Genomic DNA, 24,535 nt, shown 5'->3' with positions numbered 1-24,535 from the left:
ATCCTGCTCTTGCTCCCTCCCTGCTGGAGAGGGGCAGTAATTCCATGTGAGACAATGGGAAATAATTTCACTACGGTTGAATTTTTGCTGGTCCAATCTGAAATACTTCAGCTGGCCAGAGCTCTCGCCTACTTTCCCTCCCCAGCAAAGGTCAGCACAGACCCTTCCAAGCTTTTGCTGGAAGGGTCTCAGCAGCATCTCCCACACCTCCTTGCAGTCTGCATGGGATGGCTGGTGGAGGTCAGAACTAGGAGACTATTGCAAAAGTCAGCATGACACCAGATCGTGGAAACCACAGGGGGGTTTTAATAAGATTCTTCAGCCTACAAAGTTGTTGGGTTTTTTCCTTCCCCTAAAGAATGCAGTGTATTTTCTAGTCTCAGAAGTTCCATTTCAGGAGCTGGGATAGCCAGTCCCCAGGAATGTCCCCTGCTAAGAGCTGTATTTGACACCAGTATACTGCCCATCTTCACTGTAAAAATTGGAAGCCTTCCAGGACAGAAATCATCCCTCGCTGTGTGGGCACACAGCATCCTGGGCAACAGAGCCGTGGCCCCAGCTGGGACCTCCAGCCTTAACCAGAAAACAAATCAAGAAAATAGCATGTGTTTGGCAGATGTCCGATTCGGGCCAGACGCAAGGTTACTAGACAGTTTTAAAAATCTTTTCTCATGTGCTTCATCTTTGTGACAATGCTCTGGGGCTTAGTTCAGTTGCCTGAACATACGTGGGCCTCCAAGGCATCTGCAGGGGGTTGGCAGCTATGATACATGGAGCAGCATCTGCAGTGGCACTGTACGCTTACGTGGAGGCCCCATAATTGCATGTCGTGGTTTCATATGCGGTTGGTGCACATGTCTCCACTTTTGCAAGCAAGTCTGGAGTACTCTGTGATCTGGCGACGCTGGTCTCGCTATTCTTGACCGCGGCGGTGGATTCAGTCGGGCTCCCTGGGAAGTCGCAGATTTCCCTGGAAGTAACATCCATTTTGTCCTCTGCACCACCGCCGTGCTCGATACCTGCCAGTTGCCACCATTGTTTTTGAGAGGGAATAATAGCCCAGGACAGAAAACGGCAAGCCAGGCATCAAGGGGATGAATAATTGACCCAGAACACAACTATTATAGTCACGAGTGTGTTGAGCACCCTGTCAGGCAGAGCTTGTCGTGGCCGGGTGAGTTCAGTGCAGCGGGGAATCGGCAATTGCAGGGACGGAGCTCCAGGTCTAGGGGATCAGGCACGTGCTGGAAATGCTGCTTTTGTCCTTGCTGACACTTGCTTGACAAAGGTCCTTAACAGGCAAATTGCCTTTGCTACAGGGAGCACAGAGCCCCCCCCCTTCTCCCTGCTTGCACAGCAGCAGCCCCAGCCGGGATGTCAGCCCGGGGCTGGACGAGGGCAGACCTCCTGCCTCGCTCTGCATCCCAGTTATCCCAAAGAGTAGGAGCCCATAGCCAGCCTCACTGACCGTCCCCCACGCTGCATGAGCTTGGTCTGGAAGTTGAGGCACTAACGTGTTTTTATCACAGCTGCCTTCGACAGCCGCCGTGGCTTCCACCTTCCCGCAGGAGATGGGATCCGTGCGGGGCTGTGGGATCAGGGGCCGTGGTGAGCGGGCAGTAAAATCTCAGGTTGTGCCATTTCCCGCTTTTCGTTGCAGACTCAGGAATGTGAGTTTTCTTTCTTTGGGAAAGAAAGAGAAAGTGTCAGCTGCAGATGTTGAGAGGCAGATGTGAGCCTGCTCTTTGCTTCCTTGCCGTGCCTGCGTCCCTTCCTATACCTCTTTTCTGGTCTGGAACATGCTCGTCTCTCCTCTTTCTCCTTGTTTTGCCTGATTTTACATCAGAAAACTGTCACGAGCTCCGCTGGCTGCCGGCAGAGTCGTGGGGCTGTCGGCCAGTGGAGAGGGGCAGCGGCAGAGCCAGGGGACTGGTGCCTGGTTTGGAAATCAGGGCTGGGACCCCAGAAGAGCTGTGCAGGCTGCCCAGTGACAAGGTCAAGTGAGCAGCATTAGGTCCTCTCCAGTTTGGAAACCTTTAATTGGCACCCCAAAAAAACCCCAAGTAAAGACTGTTGAAAACGTTGTTTGTAATAAAAATAAATTGGTTCTTAATTTTTATTATTTAAAGAAAAAAGGTCTGCTCTTTCCCTGGCCTGCTCACTTTATCAAAATCTTCCCACTGAATAAATTCTGCCATTGTAACCTTGCCCACTCCCAGGATATGGGTGCTGTCTCTTTGCCTGGTGTTAATGACTTGCTTGGATGTGCACAATTAAAATACGTACATTGATGCACAGGCTCCAGAGCTATTAATTGGCAGAGGAGATACAGGTGGTGAACCGAGAGCCCAAAATGTGTTTATACCCAGCTCCCAGAACTGACACAGAGCTGGGCATTTGCATTTGTTCCTTTTAAAGGGATGGAAACGGTAGGCAGGAAAAGCTGTTTGCTTCCAGGTGCTCCGAGGCTGGATGAGAACAGTGGCGTTTAAAATAAACTCCTGCTGGTAATGAGTCTTGATTACCAGGGTATTCTCTGCCAAAACAAGAAAAAAGCATCATCATCTTCACCTCTCTGGAGTGTTTCCCACCCTGAGGAACGCTGATGTATCTCATGCCCCAAGAGCGTGCGCAGGCATCAGCACAGAGGGAAGGTTTCCCAAACAAACGTTTTGCTGGCCCTGCCATGGTGCTGAGGATGCAGGGTGTAAAACAGGTCACTGACGTAATACTGGCGTGTCCTCCGGCTGTCCTGCATCCCTAAAGCAAGGTCATATGGTTATCTTGTGCCCCACTGTCCCTCAGCAAAGCTCTTACCCTGCCATGAGCTGCTGTGCACAGCCCAGCGCTGTTCTTTGTTGGTACCTCAGTTTCAAATGGTAAAGGCCAATGCAAGAAAGAAATCATGAAGTTTTTTCATTGCAGGCACCTGGACCAATTTTTGAGATGGAAAGTTTTTAGGATGTGGGTAGTCTTGAGTTTTCTTGACATTTGCGGTCTCCTAGCTGGATTCAGTTTTCACAGTATGTCCCATTTTTCTCATAAAGGTTAATTGCGTTTTAGATGCTTTTGGCCACGTGAAAACTAAAGATGCGGCAATTTCTGACTTCAGTATGTGTAAAGAGGGGGAATCAACTTTCAGGTGCTACCACACTGTGGCATCTGCATAGGAGGCACGTACGCTGGATTTATGTGTAGCCACTGTCTCAGAGCAGGATCCAAGTGTGGCACCGCTCCACGTCGAAAGGAAATCACAGCTTATAATATTCAACTGGTTACTATAACCCCCACCCACCCCAGGTTTAATATTAGAACTATTTTTCACGTTGAAACCGAAATAGTACAAAATATGGGCTTGCTGTAATTGTTGTTAGATTATGTGTCACCCTGATAAGATGTAACAAATATTTTCCTACACAGCAGGGCCCGTTTCCCTGCGAGTAATGGATGGAGAAACTTCTCATAGTGTGTAGGCAATCGGTCGTAAAAACTTCTCTTAGAAGATTAATGCATTAAGTGCAACCTTTGTGGAAAATAGGAAGAAAAGAATTAAAATAATAGTTTGTTCTTTCACGTTTAATATTAATAACCAAACTTATTTGGTGGGAATGTTCCTTGCTGCATGTGCCTTCCCTCTTCAAGGGGTAGCTTTGTGTCAGATAAGTATTTCTATTTTTTTTAAAGATCCTTCAGCAGCAGCTATTGTATATGGTGCAGTGATTCTTTCAACAGAACTATTTTTATCAGTAATATGAAAGACTATTTTCATGGGCAAAGCTTTGACACCAATAAGTCTGCTGGACGTCACTTAATAGGCTAGATAAACATTTGCTCACCATTTAGCGTAGAAGGATTTTCCCTTTATATCACAGCTTTACGTCTTTCGTAGACACTTAATGGCCGTTAGAGAGATGGCACCCTCGGGAGAGAGCTCTCCAGAGCTGGTGCACGGTCAGAGATGAGGCAGGGGCTTATTTGCTGCTGTATGAACATTAATGTGCAGAACGGAAAAGCGAGGCCCTTCTTGTCATGAGCTGATTTGCACCGAGTCAAGTCCTTCAGGAGCAGAACCGAGGGTTTAGGAGGAGCACATCAGTAGGTAACAGTGACCCCTCCTGAGCGCACTCTGCACCTAATTCTGCTGTTGCCCATTAGCAGGGTTCTTGCTCCTTTCTGGAGATTGTTTGGTACCAGCCACCGCTCTGCCACGGAGTAGTGGCTGCAGCTAACTTGGCAGACGTAAGGATAGTCTTATATGATGAAGTAAAGATTTTATTTATTTATTTATTTTAAATTGCTCAAGGTTTGGGAAAAATGTAAATTTAGATTGATTGCTGCTGCCTTCCCTCATGTGTATTTTGAGATCTTGTTTTCTTCCTAAAGTACACTTCTGTACCTGCAGTCAGTCTCAAGTGACAGGTACCATCAGTCAGCTATTGAAACTAGGGTTGGATGGAACTGCTTATTTTCAGTGTGTGGCGCACAGTTCCCTTCTTCCTAGCTCTTTGCTTGACATTTGAGGTCTGGTAGGCTATCCAGCTTGAGTTTTACAGAGGCTCACTTGTTTTACTACTTGTGAGAACAGATATTTCTTCCCAGTTTTACAGAGCTTAAATTTTTATAAAGAACATTTTGTAAGCAAAGAAATAATTGGTTTGCCAAAGAAGGAGTAGCGAGAGTTTCTGCTCTCTCCTGCCAATGATAGGCAGTGGGAACAGCGGTCTTAAGATTTCAGTATTCCAGGAGGTACCATCCTTCACTGCCCCAGTAGGTCTTTTGCTGCTATGTGAACAGAGCCAAATTTATCAGTAAAAAGCCAATGCCATCAAACGGGGATTGGGACTTTGAACAGCTCTGGCATTCAAAATTATTCAGGGCTTATTCAAACCTCTTTCTAAATTGATCAGTTAGATATTTCAGAAAACTCAAAGAAAAATGGTACTTGTATTCTTAAATAACTACATTCATCATTGCCAAGAAGGACTTTCAAACTGCAACAGAAAAAAAGGGTTCGGTTTTGACCATGCAGCAGCTTAATTCACTGGGTCTACTTCCATTGTGCCATAGCACTACAACAGAACATGCCATCCTGCCGCAGTAAAAAGAGATTTTAGAAGCATTGTGAAAATTATTCTGATGGTGTAATTGCAATCCTTATTCATTTGGAGTCAGTAAGAGAGAGGATTTTTAGGTTTGAAAGCAGGACTGCTCCTTGGCCAAAAATATTCACAGATAAACCAAAAATCATTCATTAAATATCTCCGTCACTACTGTTTAGTTGCAGATGTAGAGAAAGGAGTAGATAGATTATTTAAAGTACAAAAGCTAATTAGGGTTGGTTGACAGAGTACTGAATTTTACTTTGAAGAATGGGACAGGTTTTTACATGACTGAGATGGTAGAATGTGATCAAAACATTATTAAATCCAAACCATCCAGCTTCCTTCTAGCTCTGCTTTTTTTTTTCCCCAGCAGTCTCTGCTGTTCAGTCCATGTTCTTTGGAGCTGAAAAATCACAAGCAATTTCCACTAACGGCACTTCAGTGCAAGGAAGGGACAAGCCTCTAGAGTATATGGGGGTGAGGACAGAGGTTTTTAGCAGCTGGACTCCTTCCCCAAAAAGATGATGACTGAGCTTACACATTAGTTTTAGAAGTCAGAATTCTATGATTTAACAAGTAAGCTTTGTTACATTTGATATACAGCAATTAAGCCATGTAAATGTATTTTATATAAACATGCATACTGTGGCTCTGGGATCATTTTAGCTGCTCTAACTACCAGGAACTCTTAAAAGAAAACCTCTTAGGAAAGGAAAATGAATAACAGAGGTACTTTTTACCTCTAAAAAAAAAAAAAGGCAGGCAAAAAACCCCTGCGACTGCTAGCGTCCGCCTAATGTAATACTACTGAGATTCTCCCAGTGCGAGGAACCAATGACTTTCTGTGAAGGATTCATGGAAGGCTCAGTAGCAGCATGTTTGGTATGTGTCAGAAAGCTGCTCATTTCGGAACATGGATTAAAATTCTTGATGAGCTGTAAGTATTAATTGAAAACTTCACCTTGCAGCTGCTAAAAAGAAAAAGGGTATTTAAAACTGGGCTCCTGTGACAAGTTATTATTTCTTGCCTTCCCACCCTATGAACTACACTTATTTAAGTAAGTGTAAGTAAAGTGTTTTAAATCACTAAAGGTTCTAATAAAGAATGTGAGATTAGTCACTTTATAAAGCTGCTACATATTTTTCCCAGTTCATCCATTTACATGGTTACATAGATTTGTATTTCAATGTTACAAGGATCTTAATCTTTAAATCATTTATCCTCAGACTGCTGTGAAGCAAGCAAATATCCATGCTTTACAAAACAAGGAAGCATACTTTGTGAACAACAGACTAAGGCTAAGTTCATACAAAGTCTGTGCAGAGCAGGATTTCATTTTTAGTTTGCAATTTTTTCCTGATCCTAGGTGCTAAAGAAAGTGGGGACAGAACATAGTCAAAAAGTAGATAACCATGATGGAAAGCAATTTTTATTTAATCTGCTTTAAGAAGGTTAAGTTACTCTGGAAGAAAGGCTTTAAATAGGACCAAGATAATTACTATTATGTATTTCTGCATTCTCCAAAGAAGTCTTCAGAAAATAAAAACCCAAGACCTACAAAAAAAATAAACACTTTACAAAGTTCCCATTACTATTTCTTTCCTTTGCTATTGATCTATTTTTGTGTTGCAGGTCCATTTTACTCATATTTGGCTTTGTTAATTCCCCAGGACAAACACACGCAAGCTTCCAATATTCTTGAAATATTTTATTATAAAGCACTTCAGACAAACTTTGATTCAAAAAAAAAAAGTTCTCTTCTGTAAAAGGAAACTATTTTAAAACAACATTCATAAAGAAAATAGACTGTTCTTAAGCATCAACTTCAGTTAGAGCTCTTCTGTAATGAAATCTAAAGACAAAACTGATGGGTCAAGAGCTATTCATTTCATATATACTCATAAAAGGGAGACTAAGATGTTACACAGACATCATGGAGCATCTTATTGTTGATAATGAAATAGGAACACTTGATAGTTAATTCTGGCCTGACAAAGCAGTCCAACATTTAAATATTTTTCAGTCCCAAAAGAGACAAACCATTAACATTTCTCATACAATAATTAAGCCAGCCCTGGGTAAGGGTTAAAGCCACTTCAAAGCATCTAACATAAGCTTTTCATTTCATGTACTTCTCCTGTTGATCAGCCAAGATTTTTGCTGAGGATTTGGCATCATAGAAAAGTTCATTTATTTCTTCAATATGCTCTTTCTCAATGCTGTCTTTCCCATTAATCTTGGCAAGCAGGTTAGCTGGGGTCAGTAACTGCACAGCATACCTGTGATCAAACAGAGATGGATGAATAATTACAATTCAGTGCATCCCAGTGAACTGAATATAGGTAGGGGTGGGAGATTTGTTAGGAAACATACAGCTCTACCAGCAGTGTAAAAAGTCTGCAAGACCCTCCATCCCATACATTCCTTAAAGAAGGAAAGAGGAGGATTACCACTCTTTTTAAAAAGTGTCGGCACAGTTCTTAATAGATCACATTATTGTATGGGAGAGGTTTGTATCGCTTCCAAGAATGAGTTAGTTATCCTACAGTGGTTTTAGACCCAGTTTTAGACTTAAGAGAAAAGCCAACTTTACTCTACTTACCTTAAGGTTGTCTTGGTACCAATTTCCCCTAAATGGTTTAGAGCTTCTTCACTAATATTAATTCCTTCTGTCTGAGCACGAAGTTTTATGATCTGTTGGGATGAATGAGTAAGTGAGGTGCCAGCCCAAACAATTAGCGCGATAAACTACTTAGCTTAGTATCTGGAAACTGTCAGCTTAGAGATGAGACATACTGTAAAACAAGATGATGCAGAGAGTTATCCCAGTGTAGCTTACCACTAAACTAGAATCTGTAGAATTTTAAGTCTTCGAATAGGCAAATATAATGCTGAAAAAACGATTATCACAAAAGACAGGTAAAGTAACATGTCTGTACTACTAACCCTCCATAAGTCTGTGTGGTTAGCAAAGTGTATCTACTAGTAAGGAGCAGAATATGAGAACTTAAAAAGTATGCAGGAAGTAAGTGACAGCTGGAGTCTTGTGTACTGCTACTCCAGTTACTAAATTTTGCAGTGTATCACGGCCGCGGTACAGCAGAGCCCTCCAAAAAGCCCTACAAAAAGCTACGCCCTTTCCTTAGCAGCTCACAGCACACTTTTTATTCAATTGACAAGAAGATAGTAAAATAAATCAGAAAGTTACTTTCTATGATTCACCTATTCCTGCAAGAAGAAAAAAATCACTAAGAAGAATCTAATCTTTCAAGAACAGTCTCAGGCTTGTACCAGTTTGAAGATCTTTACAAAGTTGGAGAGCAAGATATCACCAATAAGCCTGAGCATATAAAGCTGTAACAAAAGTGGCACAAGTCTCTCGGTAGTCCGTATTACCAGCTGAGTGATAAGGGGCAGACTGGATAATGATGTTGTGTTGTAGTGCTGAGATAACTCTGGAACTGCAAGCCTCATATAATACAGGTATTTTTCACTTTGGCAGCTTTGTAAACAAGATATCAAGAAGCACTCGTTTAAATTAAAGCCATAAAAATGCGCTAGGGGAGTCGCGGCAGGGAACAGAGTAAAGGAGAGGGGCTAGAAATGCCAGGAAGTTGTGCTAAGATATTAATACTGAATATTGGCAGTGCTGCTGCAAATTGCAATTTCAGATTGAAGATTTTTTTCTATCTTTTAGATCACCTAAACATCACTTTCCCTTCATTCAAATACTGCTACTTTATTCTTCCACTGCTAGAAACAAGGTATCTTGAATGCCACATCTTTAACAACCTTTTTTTAAAATAACTTTTTATCTAGCAACTCTGTAGAACCTTACTGAAGGGTTGGGACCCAAGCCATTAACCCAGCAAATACATATATAAATAAGTTTCTATGAAATAGGAAAAGAAGTGTTTATCAGATAAAATAAATTAGGAACAAAAAGTCCAGTTAACCTCTAATATCTAACAGCAGGCACATATGCAAAAAGTTTGATTACAACAATGCCTGACTAGAATACGCATAAAAGTGAACTTTCTCCCTATTCTGGTTGCGCTAAGTTAACTGTGGGTCTTGCTCTCAGAGCAGCGCTACACAATGGGATTTCTACTTTATCAACATGAAGAGAAATATTTTGAACTGGTTGTTAACAAACTTTCAGTAGATACATGGAGAATTCTTGTGCTGATAAAACAAATCAGTTGTGAGAGGGCAAGGCCAAGAGTCTCACAAAGAAACATCAGCAGTGAAAACTTCTTCCTAGCATGAAAGGAAAATGGGACCAAAAATAGAGAAAAAAATGTATGGACATCTTATTTTTAAACCACCTCAATTGTATTTAGTTAGAAATCAAAGTTAAGTGTAACAGCTCCTCCTCTTCTCCCAAGAGTAGTCATTAAAAAGCCTTAATTTAAGGGAAGACGAGATTATCTAAGGGAACATGATTTATGAGACATAGTGTCTGGACTCCAGCTTTAGGAAATGCTACTGTAAACACTTCCTTTCCCTCACCCCTGGGGAGAGTGGAAATCATGGCACTTGCCCAGCTGTTCTTAAAATCAACAGTTCAGAAACTAGCTCTTTTAACTGTATTATCTGCATGATAATATAGCACACAAGGCAGGTATTATATATCAACCTTAACAAAAAGCAACTCAGAGTACATACTCCTACTACCCTAACTACACAAAATTCACATACAGTATAGGGAAGTCCAGACAACAGTCTTTAACACCCCTAGACTGAGTAAAAGTCACACTTTAAAACTTGTTTTGTATACAGACAAAACGTAATCATATTAAATCACTGGGCTGCTTCTACTGTAATCTATACCATAATGCTTTAAAGTGTCCTTTTAGGTACAAAAAAAATCACCCCGAGAATGGGTCACAACAACTGTATATGAAAAGCTCCTCAAACCAAGCGAAATGAAGCTTTGCCTCTACGTTTATATTCGATAAATGCCTCCGCTTCACCTTGGCACTTATCCAGCAGCAGGAGACTATTATCTTGTGACAACGCTCTCCTCCATTGACACTATCTCTTAAATAATACAAAGAATTGACATGATAAACCGTAATGTCTTCTGCATTGTGTCACTTCACAGCATTGAGACGCTAATGAGAGGGGATCTTTGACACAATGCATCATAATGGCACCCAAGCATTATAATCGATACACAATACATTGTGATGGCCCCACAGGAAAAGTTTCAGGCATTCAGAAGCATATCTCCGCAACACTTACTGTGCTTACATTTCCAAACTTGACTAGGAGAATGAAAATCCTCCCAGTTTCAGGAGACAGTCCTAGTATGTTAAAGCTATAGTACAGGGCACAGAGGCAAAAATGCAGTGCACAAAGCTGCATTCCTCAATCGCTCTCATCTCTTCTGTGGAGGAACAAGCTGAGGGCTGGGACCAAAGGTCCCAAGGTGTGACACTTCATCTCATATCAACTGAAAAAGCACTACCTGCTGGAACCTGCAAACTCTGTGGAAAGCCCACCTGTGCAAGAGATAGGGTCAACTAATAATTCATGCTACTGCATGCAAGTGAGATGTCACTTTCAGCCCTAGATATGCTTACAAACACAGCCCCTCTGTGGGTGGAAATCAGACAGAGAAATTGCATACACAGTTTTAATCAGCTTATTGTAAATGGTTACTAAAGCAGCATGCATTAAGGAAGCGGTAATCTTTCTGGCACAAAACTTGGTGACCACAGTCAAACAGCTCTATAGTAACAGAATACGCAGAAACATAGCGGTAACCCCAACAGACTAGAACTCTGGGGACTTTTTACAAGTTCTCTTAAAATGCTGTGCATACCTGCTTCATTTCTTGGGGTGTATACAGCATGGTTCGGATAATCATTACTCTGTCCAGCAAGTCCAGTGGTATTCCATGAGGAGACACTACATCCTCTGTGCCTCTACAGGAGAAACCAAACAGAGAGATCAGATACTATTCTGAGTTCAGTACATTGATTTGCCTAAAATCAGTAATAAGTGACTACACATCTACTAGTTTACAATTCTTGTATCTTCCCGGAGACACGCTCCCCAGATAGAGACAGGAAACATTCTAGTCTGAAGTTCATACTGGACAGCCTGAAGGAAACAAATACTATTTCTGGAGCTCTTAAACATGCCACTCGAAAACAGTTAGAGGTGGTGCTTTCCTTCATGCTTTCCTGCATTATATCTTACCATACAGTCTTATCTAAGGTTCCAAGGTATCTTCCAGCAAGGAACAAATCATTCTTATGAAGTTGTTTAGTGGTATCAGTAGAAATTATATACACTATCATCCCTTTGGAGAACACCCCCTCTTGCTGAGCAAGCCATTACTCTGTTCAATCCTTCCCCAGTCCCACCAGTGAATACCGCAGTGGTTTACATTCCATGCTTGCAATCCAGCAAATTGAGAAGTGGAGGTCTGTGCATGAAGGATAGAGCAGGATCTAGACCCCCAACCATTTTATTTGTTTCGCGTACAACACCCAGCAGCAGAGGCTGCAGACACGCCTACTCTTGGTTGTCCAAGACCACCACAATTTGCTGTGAAGTCAAGAGTGAAAGATATCTAGATTTCATGAAATCTGTGGGAATTGCAGGTAAAAAGCAGTGAAGTGCTGGTAGAGAATTACTTTTCTAAGTTCAGTGCTAGTATTTAGGCACTGCAGCTTTGGCCATGGTCCTCCTGGGGAAATAAATCACAATGCCCTGCAATCATCTGCTGTACTCTTGAGTAGATGGTGTTCTCTCATCTGAAATGATTCCTTCTCTTATGAGGTTACAGAATCAACTATACTATCTATACAATTAATTTTCTCCTCGACCCTTTTAAGAGCTATCAGCAGGCAAATCAGAGCATCGCTAACTACTTGAGGTAGTGGTATACAGTTAAGAGCTTGCTTTTAAGGACTTCATTTAGCAATATTAGGTACAACTATTATATGGAAAACTTCCTTTCTCAAATCACAGTTTTTTCATAAGATCTGCAGTGAATCCATGCTGACAGATCTCCATTTGCTCTACTTTTACAAGACAGCCTTCTTACGCCTTTGCAGAGAGACCACTGCAATGTCCACCTTATGAAGGGCTTATCACCTTCACTTCTAAGCCATGCAAACAGAGAAAGATTAATACCAGATGAACCACTAACAGGGAAAGGAATGGCTGGTTACACAGCTGAATTAAATCAGTTTAAAGAGTAGCAATCATTGCTAATGACAGCTTGTTTAGAGATAATTAGACCTAGACCACAAATGAGCAGTAGAACTTACAGAAGAATCTAAAAGAGGACAGCACTTTTACTGAACATGCAAAGAATGCATTGTGTGGGTGCAAAATATTGCAGTGGAGGCACGAACTGGACTGGAAAGGAAAAACAAGTTGGTTGGCAAGACCAAAGAATCACAAAAAGCCAGACCAACATAGCAGGAAAGAATGAAGAGTAGGGAGAGGCTGAACTGTGACACGCTTTAACAGCAAGAACAGGAAGCTTAAGTCTGATGCAATGAGGATAGCAAAAAGCAAAATAATCTAGAGGAAGCAGGAAACTATGATATTAGAGGTTTGTAGCTCTAGTGCTTTTGATGTCCCTAATGTGCAAGCAACAGATGTGTTGACATATCCAAGGAGAAAGGTAATTGTTACAGATCACCCAGGAAGTAAGACAATTCAGAAGCTGTTAGAGAAAGAGGGATGTGTCAGTGGAAATAAAAGGAGGAATTCCATTCTGCTTCAACTCAGTCAGCCTGGCATTAAATGCTTGTCCCATCATGAAACTCACAAGCAGATCTTGAGCACTGATGCACCTTGCAACCCATGCAGGGCATTATCACAGGTGTCAGTGTCAGATATAAAAGCTTTCAAAGATTATAACTCTACTGATATAGCTAATTGCAAAGTTTATGGACCAATGCAAACTGGAAAATTCAAGTTTAGACATCATACCTGATAACGCAGTTTCCTCGATTGGAAGCAAAGATGACGATGGGGGAAATAGAAGATTCCAGTGCTCGGTGCAGGTATGTGAAACATTCAATGTCCAGCATGTGAACCTCATCTACAAAGAGTACACCTGGGACTAGCTCTGCGATGCCTTGATCAATATATTTATTTACCACCTTATTTATCTCTCCTCGAAGTTTATCTGAGAACAAAAAGAAACTATTAGTTGTTCTGCTAGTGAACTATAGGTCTGTATGAAAGGCTTAAAGCATGTAAAATTCTTCTTGAATTTTTTAATGGTTTGGCATCTTACTGCCACAGGGAAAAATCTCTATGACACCAAAATCCTTTGGCATTCAGTCCTGTATTGGGGACACATCTATGCAACAAAATATTTCTGAACTGAACTTCTCACACTTAACTGGGGTAGTCTGTCCCCTCACATGGCTTGTAAAAAACTATGATTTTGGTGGGTTTGGGGAGTTTGGCACAGGGGAAGTCAGTCAAACCTCAGTTTAAAACATGAAACCTAACAAAGTTTCCAAGTGTGGCTGAAAAGAACATCACTGAAATAATAAAATATTGCTACTGTATTTCAGTAAAGAAGTTGTGTTTAACAAAAAAAAAAAAAAAAAAAAAAGGGCTATATAAATTTCTGTGAACATATGGATCTCAAAGCTATGCAAGATGTTACATCGATAAATCTGACATTAGAATAAGCTAAGTGACCTCTGGAACAAATGAAATACTTCAAAAGACTACCATTCAAGTTAGGTATTGAAACAGACTTTGATCTAAATTTAGATAGTCACTTACTGAAACACCATTTCTTTCAAAGCAAAAAGGAGAATAGTTGTTTCTGTAGATTTTTTTTTTTCTCCAATGATCTGTAGGTAGGAAGAGCAGCAGTGCACTTAAAGCATCAAGTCAATAGATAGCTGCTATAGAGGTGTCTAAATCAAACTAAGGTTAAAGTCTTTAGAAGCCTTTTTTCTACTCCACAGAAATTCAGTATGGTTGCTTCACATAAGAATGCATCCTAACAATGTTTTTTTAGATTGTTGTTGTTGTTGCAGTTCAGTTTGGCTCTTTGTTGAAAGTGTGAACCTTGCACTCTCTGGCAGGAATGTTTTGAGAACAGGGTTGGCACTAGCATTCTGACCTCTTTCTCCCCAGGAAGATGGGTGCAGAGTACAGTATATATTTTATCACTATATGTGTGAACCAGTAACGTGTTGTACTGTTTCCATTGCAATTCTAGCAACACTGTCACTGCTTTTTGAAATCTGAACATTTATGAACAAATATTACATAGGCATTAATTTAGAGATGCTGCATGAGTAACCCTATTTTTAATCCTTTTCTAACTGGCAAACATATATCTTATGTTGGTCTAAAAATACCATGCAGGATTCATACCAGTAATTTCAGTTTTCTTAGGCTTCATCAATTGTCCCATCATAGAAAGGATGTCTTGCCCACCCTAGGAAAAGGAAGTTACAGGTCAGCTATGAGGTCTCATACTGAACACATACCTTGAGAATATTAGAAATCAGGAATTGGTTAAAGAAGTTGTTTCTTGTAGTTAACTTGATACTTTATATCAGCAGTGGTTGATAATCTGTCGTGGTTTAGGTCACTTCACCTCAGCAGTATTCTAAACATAATCATTTAGCTACCTCCTCATCCTTTCTTTAGTCTTGTTCATTTGGAGAACATAAAAAACCAAAATGAGATATCCTCTTTTAAAAAGATTGTAACAGAGAAGCTCATAAAGACTGAAATTGTCAGGGAACACAGAGCCTTGGATTGACTGTATGCATGGTAGGTGTTCAACCTGTCAACACAGGAACAATTATTCTGAGTTTTAAGACTTTTGAATATCATGATTTTTATCAGATAAATGATTTTGTTGGAAAAAAGGATGTTTATTTTGAAATTGAGTAGGCTGAGGGGTTGTAGTATCATACTGTAGGGATGCCAGCCTTTAAACAAAGATACTGTATTGTCAGTGGCTTTTGTTTATGACAGATGGAACTCCCTCAATACCGGGTTTCTGTTAAGATACAGCAAGAAGTAACTCTCCTATTTTCAAATTTTTGCTGCAGTATGTTCAGAGCTCTGCTGAAAGTCACAAGGAAGTTTAACAAGAGGTTATGAAACATTTCTGAAGGAAGCAGACATCAACAGAATCCACAGCAGTCAAAAATACTTAGCCACCTTTTATCAGAGTGCTTGCAGTTTCTATTTCATGGTCACAAAACCATAAACACAGAGCAGAATATGTTAATCTGCATTCAGAACTCTCAATAAATAAAATGATGCAGATTTGGCTGCTGCTACCTCACATCTGCAGGCAACCTTCCTTCTGGAGAGAAAGTAATAATCTCTTTTCCTGATCAAGAGGAGCAACCCACACTGCTCTTTTTTGCAGGGGATGGGGCACAGTGGTGGAGGGAAGGAGAGAGCTAGGTCTAGATTATGCATTAACTGTAAAGGTAGCGGATCCCAAATGCCCACATGGAAGCTCTGCTATGGCTATAAGGCTGTTCTCCGTAGTGTTAGGAAATGTATTCCTACAAATATTCCATGACCAGGTGCATGAATCCTAACCTAGCAACTGCCTCTTTAACTTGTATGGCACAGCCACTGAGGTAGCCAACTGCAGCATGACCTCCCTGAAGAGAGAAGCAGACTGGTCTTCAATAACACCTACTGCTTTTTCTATAGTGGAATCTTTGAGGGTGATTTAGGACAGCTCAACTTTCTACATCTCCTTGATTATTCTAGTAACCATCACACCTACATCAAATAATTTTTCGTAAAGACTTCATCTGTGGAGTCAGATACCTGAGGTCGAGCATTGGCCACATCCAAGTCATGCAGGGTGACATCCTGAATAATTTCCTTTTTCTTGTGCACATCACCCTTTGGCAAGGGAACATACTCTTCTGCTTCAAGGTCAAATTCCGTAGCATAGATATCACACCTGCCTTGCCTCTGAGGAAAAGCAAAGAGAAACCCAGGTATAGAATTAGTTTCAGTGCCAAAACCTTGAGTGACGCGAACTTGATAAAGATAAAGGGCTTAGTTCACAATTTCAGTCCCGACAAGCTTCAGCTGACAATTCAGACATCCCACTCCCTGCTTAGCAACAGGCATACCCTATCTGCTGATCAAAGCTCAAAAACTCTGTTGAAAAGCACCTGATATTTTCAGTGGTAAGAATATTCCACTCCTCTGTCCTCTTCTTTTAACCGTATGCAATTCTTGCTAAAGGACAAATCCAGCAGATTAACTAGAGATTGGGAGAACTGTTCAAGACTCCTTTGTAGGTGGGTGATTTATTATATGATACAAAATATTATGCTCATCCATTAAACAGCAAGTATCGCTGTACACTACTTTCTAAATCAGATATGAAAAGAATGCTAACTAATGCAGTATTCCCTTCTACATGTATATATCTTGTGGAGAAAATACCAGAGCGATAAAAGAAAGATTAAATACACTGCACGTCAGCATGAAGATGACTAAAGTTGCTTGGTTTTTCCCCCCTTCCCTTAAAGATGTCTTGATCTTACAGAAAAGAAAACTCATCCAGACAGCATCAGTGATAGCTTCCTTGCCAGATGACCTTAATTGTGAACCAGATGACCACGTTCTTTCACTGCAAGAGAGAATTTTCTCTCCAGATAAGGAAACCACTAGGCTTTTTTTCAAACTTCCATGTAACCATTTCATGTCAGTTAAGGTTAATAAATCAGAGAGCCTTCTGACAAAGGCAGAGAAAGGTCTGCAAGAATAGATACACCTGCATAAAAGTGCAGAACTTTTCTTTTACCTTGACGGCTCCACTGTTTGCTTCAATATAAATAACATCACCAGTTTCCACTCGCTCTTTCTGCAAGCTTTCAAATATGCTTGGGTCCAGCTGGAGACAAGCAAACATTACAGTTGGTCAAAACAGTTCCATATTGTTATGGTAATCAAGGAAAAGAAATTTAGTCTAAAGCTCACTCCCACCAGACAAAATTAAACTGCAACTCCCCCCCAACAATACCTCTAGGATTTTATAAAGCTGTAACACTTGGAAAAGTGATAGAGAATAAATGTGAAAGAAGATGCACAGAACATACTTTCTTACCAAAAAATATGTGCCATCTGAAGGAAGTGACGGTAAGTGCCAGAAACATAATGATGCCAGTTACTATCACATAATATGCCTTTGTGTAATGTGACAATATATTTATACCTAGGAAGCAGGACTTCTCTTGCTCTCTAGCAAAACTTTTATAAAAAGTCTAGCTACAGCATTGAATTATGCTACTTGATTTCTTGTGTTTTTATCCACTGTGGAGCTGTGTGAGGGAGAGCGGATGTGGAATACGTTAGATGCTTTTGTTTCTCTCAGTACATGTTTATTCACTTTTGCTCTGCATTTTCTTGTTTTCAGAGTGAACAAATGCAAGATGATACTTAACAACAGAGACAGCTTTCAGTTCTCTCATACTCTGACAGGGAAATTGAACAACATGGACAGAGACTTGTACAAGAAAACAAAGGGAAAGTGGGTCTGAGCTGGCAACATACCAGCTCAATTTCCAGTTCTCTATCAAATATTCACTAGAGCATATCTCTCCATGTAGAAAGAAGGGATGTGACAGAAAGAACAATTTATACCAAAGCAGGCAAGATTTCCCAAAACAGTCCTCAAAAATTCAGTTGAGAATCAGGAAAACCAAACCAAACAAGTCCTTTCTCATATGTTTGTTATCACGAGGAGGAATTTATAGCCAGGGTCAGAGTGAGCGTATTACAGACTGAGATCATAGTTCAGATTCCCAACTCAGCCCATTTTTTTGTGGTACTAGTAATGTTGCAAAACTGCATCAAGATTTCTTCCTGCTTAAAATTGCCTTTAACTCATTGAAGACATACGAGTGTGTCCTGCCAAACAGAAAAATAACACGGCTGCTAACTGAGCGATGAGTTTATCCCCAGTTTCAATTAGGAGAAGACTAGACTAACATCTAAATATGCTACATAAAGCAGATAAACAAGGAATAGAATAAAGTTGTCAAGCTAAAGAAAACAGCCTCCTGGCATCCCCACTATACAGAGATTGGGATCAAGAGCTTGAAATGGAAGTAAGGAGTGCTAAAACTAGAAGATGTAGACCTGAAATACTTAAGGAAATTTTTGAGACTCTACCATACATACCTTCAACTGTTTGGTTCCCTTTGCAGTTTTCAGTCCTATAATTACATGGCTGATGGTTTTGCCATAACCCCCCATAGGATTTTCAGTCTCACATGGAGTTAGTTCTGTGACTTCTCCTTCATAAACCTCCTTGGTCTCTTTAATCCTCAACCCTGCAAGAAATGGTTTAGAATAGTTTCAGTACAAATCAATGGCTGTATACACTCAGGCGTCTGCCGCATTACTGCCAACAGAATGTAACATATTATTAGGCTACATTACATTTAATGTTTGTTTGTGGTTTTTTTTTTTTTTACTTTTAAAAGTAGAAAGATTAATTATTGTTCTCTTCTTCAATATTAAGTGAGAATATTCATCTTGTGTCATCAGAACGAAAGTTCAGCCCAAGTTCTGACCTGCAAAGCAGCTTATTAAACTCTAAGAAATTATTTTCTTCTATTTGTTATTATTAGTTCTTGAAGCAAATGTCAGTATCCTCCCTCTTTTCCCTCCCCCAAAGAGGGGATTTGCTTGATTTGTTCCCTTATGCTAAGGTCAGAGAAACAGATCATCTTTGGAAACTAGTGACACTAATGTAACTGAGAGTTTTACACAATTTTTGCATCATCAGAAAAGCCCTGCAAAGTAAAGAAAAAGACAAGAAAAAAGAGTTACTTCATAAAAAACTTTACATTTTAGCAACTGAGTTAAAAATAACATAAATTTATTAACAGGTATTGTGTCAGAATATCATAAGATTAAGAAAAGGTTAATATATCATTTAAAATATTTTTCAAGTTAATAGCAAAAGGTGAGCTAGATAAAATTCAGCAGAAACTGCCATAATGCAAATTTAAAACCATTTCAAAATAGCTGACAATGACATCCTCACTTGGTTGTTTTTCAGACAGCCAAGCAATCATCACAGTATCTGGGTATCTTCTATTCTAGTCACAACTATTGTAATTAACTAAGTTATTTTAAATTGATGAATAATATAGAGCTGAAGACTTTTACGGTTAGACTGTTTCAAAGAAAAACCACTATCACCACCACCACCACTAAAATTATGCAGACGTTCTAACTACATAAAAGTTCAAAGAACCCACATCTGAAGAGACTCTATAAAGTATTTTATGAGACACACATGCCATACCAAAAATAATGAATGGGTTGTAACAAGATATAAGGAAGTCATCCTGCCCAGTCTGAGGCTATTAGGACTTTATAAAACTTTCCTTGTTCCATAACTTTTCATTTTGCTTTGAAATAGATCAGACACTTCACCAGTAATCTTGAGTTGCTGATAGGGGAATATAAAGAACTGACAAATATGAGTCTGTCTCCCTCTACTGGACCCAAATTAAGACTAGGATTTGAAATGTGAGAAATTGGTTAATTGTGGACAACATGATAATTTCTTGGCAAGAAATGTTTGCTTTCTCTTATTTAGCACTACATTAAATAGTTCTACATAATTTCAGTAATTTTTAAAAATGTTTTTCACATATGCCAAAACATCAAACAAAAAAATTAATGAACCTTCGAGTTCTAAAACTGACCTAGACGTGGCTGCATCATATAGGCTACACACGCAAGGAATATGAAGCAATATGGAAATCTGTACAGTAAAACTGCTGGTGCCGAGAACTGGACATTCACAGGTTTGTTTTTCCTTTTTGTTTTTTTTTTTTAAACTTTCAGCACAAGCTCTATTCTGCTCTGAAAAACTGGAAGCCCATTTGTGTTTGGGGTATATTTTGTATGTTGCTAAAGCACATCTTCCAGTTTCATTTCAGCTGAAAAGAATCCAATTCATGTGCTCAGAGCCTGTTCCACAACACAAACCAAAGCTGAGTCAGCAAGGACAACCTAGAGACTTCCTTCAAAAGGATGCCTCAAATCTAAACTAATGTGCTTATATAGATGTCTACAGAAAATATTTACAGATGAACACGATCTGAACAAAGCTAACTGATGCTTTGAACTTGCTGATTATCCTTTCTTTTCAAATGAATTTGCATGTATCAACTATGAACTTCATTCTCCAAAGAATTCTTAAACAGAGATATTGCCTACTTACAAATCAGGCACATGAGTCTAAGACGACAATTGTGGGCTATTTCATGTTTTGGTTCAATAGCACTATATGGAGTTAAATAGTGCTTGTTTGATTTGCTGGCAGTTACAATTTGGAGACACAGGGAACAGATATGCTATTTAAGTGGCTATTCCAGCAGTCTTTTTTTAATGCAACTGCACTCTAACATTAGCTACTGTCATCATCCTTGCCAGCTGCTAATAAGCCCTATACAGGATTAATCTCTCTCAGAAATTTTTTAACCTGTACAACAATTCCATCTTCTCATTTCCCACTCAGTGCTTTTATGTTTCTTACATATTATAAACTCTCTACTATATGCCAAACAGTACTTGGCCGTGAGACTATGTCGAGTCTGTTATTAAAGGACTCTCAACAATAAAAATTCTGTAAACTCAGAGTCACTCCAGTTTCCTCATACAGTAATGGGTTCAAACCAGTCAGACTCTGTTGTTTCTGAGAAAAAAAAAAAGAAGTAAAAAAATTGATGTTAACATCTCTGATAATTTTTATACATTGAGATGGCTAAAGCCCCAGGAAGTAAAATGCATAATACGAGCAATAGATGATGTATACAGAACCTGCTAACAAGGAATCATATAAAAAACCTAAATGAAAACTTTAGGTACTGATTGACATGTGAACTGAAGCTTCTCTTGCACCCAGTCACAGCTGAGACTGCACTGTGCATACAAAGTCATTTTTTTAAAAACGCACCCTTGTAAATTATTTATCAAGCAGGGAAGCTAAATCATACCTGAGATTTAAACACAATTGGAAGGTGTACCATTACAAGAAATGGTGGTTATTAGTCCTTTAAAATACTTCAGAGATTATTTTTTTTTTACGCTGATAAAAATATTCAATAAAGGTTGTGTTATGAAAATGTGACATGGAATTCAACAGAAAGGAATAAAAGAAGTTCCATCTTTCATTAACACTAATATTTGTTTAGAAGTGTCTCTCTATTCACATTCAGGGAATGCAGGGAACTAACAATGTAGCTGGCTGTTAAGCCACAGAGAGTTAAAATACTGCTATCTCTAGAAATGACAACATGGATGGCATAAGTTTCATCTGTTGGTTCAGGTTTCCAAATCTCTGACAGGGAACTTCATCACATCAAGGAAATTTTGCAGACTACCGAGTCTCTGGCTTCCCTCCCCCAGGCCCTGCCAGTTTCATGGTAACTAGAAGACCAAAGACTACTGAGAGTTGCTTTCTTATAGAAGTCAATGGAATACTTTTGTTTCATTCTAGAACTGAGAGACTTCTTCACCTTACTGCCACCAAATACTTAAATGAAGTCCAAGGGGAAACATGGTACAGAAACCAGGAAAATTAACTGTTTATATGTTCAGTACTAAAATCAGCTAGGCTATCTTTAGCCAATTCTCATACAAACAAGGGCCACTTCTAACTGCATTTATCAGCTGTCAGCAGCAATCATATAAGAGATTTTAGACGCTCATTGAGGTTATGTTGCAAATCTAACCAATTTACATCAAGCTCATAAAAGCACTCTAGAAGTGAGGAAGACATTAAGTTAAAGTATTTATTTTGTTGGCAGGGAAATTTCTTTGTGCTTGCTGGAATACCAAGTCAGGCTAACACTGCCATTTGGGAGTCCCTAATTAAGACTGTTTGCTTAGTAGGGTGAAATCACTTAAAAAAAAAAAAAAAAAGGAGAGAGCATTTTTCTGTCTACAAGTACTTCTGCTAATGTAAGGAACTAAAAATAATTTTTCTTTCAGCTTTATTCAGTCACAGGCAAAACCAAGAGATGAACCTGGAGGATGAGAAAAGACTCTGGGGAAGTAGAATAAACCATAATACAACAATTAAATTAAACAGAAAACTTTATTGACTCCACTAAGTGTGGAAGAGATCCACTAAATTAAGATCAGCAATGAAAAAAAGAACATACAATAATCTGAAAACCACCATGACCACTGAAAAGTTTTTCCTGTTTAGATGACTGGGGAAAAGCAAAATAAGTACCATGCAAATACTTAATTCTTCTGTTTTTCTGAAACTTACCAATTGCACGTCGGAAGTTTTCCATTAGAACTTCTGTTTTCTTGATCTCAGTGGAATAGACCTCACTTCCCACCATAGGACAAAAGGGAACTTTACTTCCCAGTTCCTGAGCAATAGCTAAAGCCAATGCAGTCTGAAAAAAACCCAAAACCTACACGTTAATTTTAATGAGAATTAACAAAGGATTCTTTCTGCACAAAGTTACCTTTCCTCATCACATCACCTTCCATGTATCAACTATTAATTTAATAAAGACTATTCTGTCTGACATATATTTCTCACATACAACATCCCTCCTCCCCCCCAAACAAGTTTGACACATATAGAGTGACTTTTATCAAAGACTTATGAAACACCTTAAAAAAGCAATACTAGGCATTTGAATTTGACATCTGATACAAATGTAAAAAGCCTTAAATATCGGGGGGGGGGGGGGAGCAGAAATAAACAAAGCAAAAACTATTTAGGCTTTTAATATAAAATTAACTTCTAAGACTCTTCTTCAGAGACCATATTACTTATGTGTTTGGTAACTTACAAGAAGTGGTTTCATTCTAATGATGCCTGAACACACCACTGGATACTGCCAATGTTGATGACATGGCAAAACCCAAAATATAAAGCAGGAAACCATGTCAATACATCGACGAAAAAAATTCCAGTAAATGAAAATACTATGTAACCACTACCCTAAAACAGTTTTGACAAAAAATTGAAATAAAATAGATTTGGGAATACTTTATTTCACATAAAAAAAAAGAAAAATAATACCTTGCCAGTTCCAGGAGGTCCTGCCAACAGCACAGCTCTGCCAGCCATTTTCTTGCTTTTGATTAGTTCCACTATAACCCCACAAGCCTGCAAATTAATTATTTATACTGTTAACATAAGTATAGCTACAATATGTTTTGTTCCTATATCATTAAAAGTGTTTAGAAATATTAGATTTTATGAGCCCACTAAAAATAAAGAGGATTTCAGTTTCATGCACACAAAAAGGGAGGCAAGATCAGAAAAAACTACTTCCTACAATCGTTTTATCTGACACAGACATTAAAAAAAAAGTCAAATCACAGACGACAAAACTCAACCTAAGAGCACACACTCCTTTTCCCCTTCCTGGAGTTGCATGCATATGTAAACGTTTAAAAATAAGGGAGAAAATGAATCTTTGGCTTTCAGAACGACAGATCAGCTAAAGCACCCGCCCAGGGCCAGACACCGGACTGAAACGGAAGCTCCAATCCCCACTTGAGCCAAATCTCTTGACTTTTGGTAGGCTTCATTGCCTTTGATACCTCAATTTCTATGCCTAAAACCCCCAAAAAAGTAGCGCCGTGAGGAATAGCCTTGACCAGCCCCATCGCTTCTCACACAGCACCAGAGTACACGCAGGAGCTCAGGCAAAGACTTTCACTCGCTAACGGGACTTGTAAGAACACCCAGCACGGACCGGCCCTGGCCCCCACAACCCCCGGGGCCCCTGAAGCTTCCACCTCACCTGAGGTGGAGACCGCAGAGCCCCAGGGGACCCTCGGCCGGGCCCTGCCTCCCCCCCTCCGCCCCGCTCTCACCTCCCGCGCATTCTCCTGCCCCACGAGCCCGGCCCCCGCCGGCTTGGCGGTGCCGCTCTCGTCCAGCCCCAGCCCCTTGACATGGCTGTGGGCGGCGATGCGCTGCGTCTTCGAGGTGCTCTTCACCTCCTCGATCTTCATCGCGGGGCAGAACCGTCCCCAAACGCCCGCGCTCCCCACACGCGGCCCGCGCGTTACCAAGGCTCCCGGCGCGCGGCCCCCCTCCGCCCGCCCACGCCGCACCATTGGCCCTTGTGGCGGCGCTCTCGATCCTTATTGGGCGCGGCGCATGCCTGTCAGCGACAGGGGGTGCCTTTTTTCAGGGTCCGTCCATCCCGCTTCCGTGTGCGGCGCCTCCAGAGGGCCCGGCCGGGTGCGGGCACTGCGGAGGAGTCGGGCCGGGCTGGGGGTTTGTGGGGAGGCGAGCAGAGGCCCCCTTGGAGGGGAAAGGCAGCTCGTTCTTTCTGGGCAGGTTTCTTGGCCCTGCATCTACATAAACGCCTTCTGCCTTCACCGAATCTGGGGTTGGAGCCAGCGCTTCTCCCCGCTGCCGGGG

The 24,535-nt window shown here is 40.3% G+C and overlaps 1 protein-coding gene across 1 annotated transcript; it reads right to left on the bottom strand.

Moving 5' to 3' along the window:
- Nucleotides 1-6,796: 6,796 nt before the first annotated feature.
- On the bottom strand, nt 6,797-24,194 carry RUVBL1 (RuvB like AAA ATPase 1). Its single transcript, XM_049827066.1, has 11 exons — nt 23,980-24,194; nt 23,177-23,263; nt 22,406-22,538; nt 18,286-18,437; nt 16,907-16,996; nt 15,913-16,062; nt 14,482-14,545; nt 13,066-13,264; nt 10,934-11,036; nt 7,706-7,797; nt 6,797-7,382 (listed from the first exon to the last, which is right to left on the bottom strand). The coding sequence occupies exons 1-11, from the start codon at nt 24,118-24,120 to the stop codon at nt 7,223-7,225; spliced, it is 1,371 nt and encodes a 456-aa protein (XP_049683023.1). The 5' UTR covers nt 24,121-24,194; the 3' UTR covers nt 6,797-7,222.
- Nucleotides 24,195-24,535: the final 341 nt, after the last annotated feature.

The sequence above is a fragment of the Accipiter gentilis genome, chromosome 23 (assembly GCF_929443795.1).
Source record: "Accipiter gentilis chromosome 23, bAccGen1.1, whole genome shotgun sequence".
NCBI lineage: Eukaryota > Metazoa > Chordata > Aves > Accipitriformes > Accipitridae > Astur > Astur gentilis.
The sequence above is the reverse complement of the archived record's forward strand: the minus strand, read 5'-3'. Positions and strand labels throughout refer to the sequence as shown.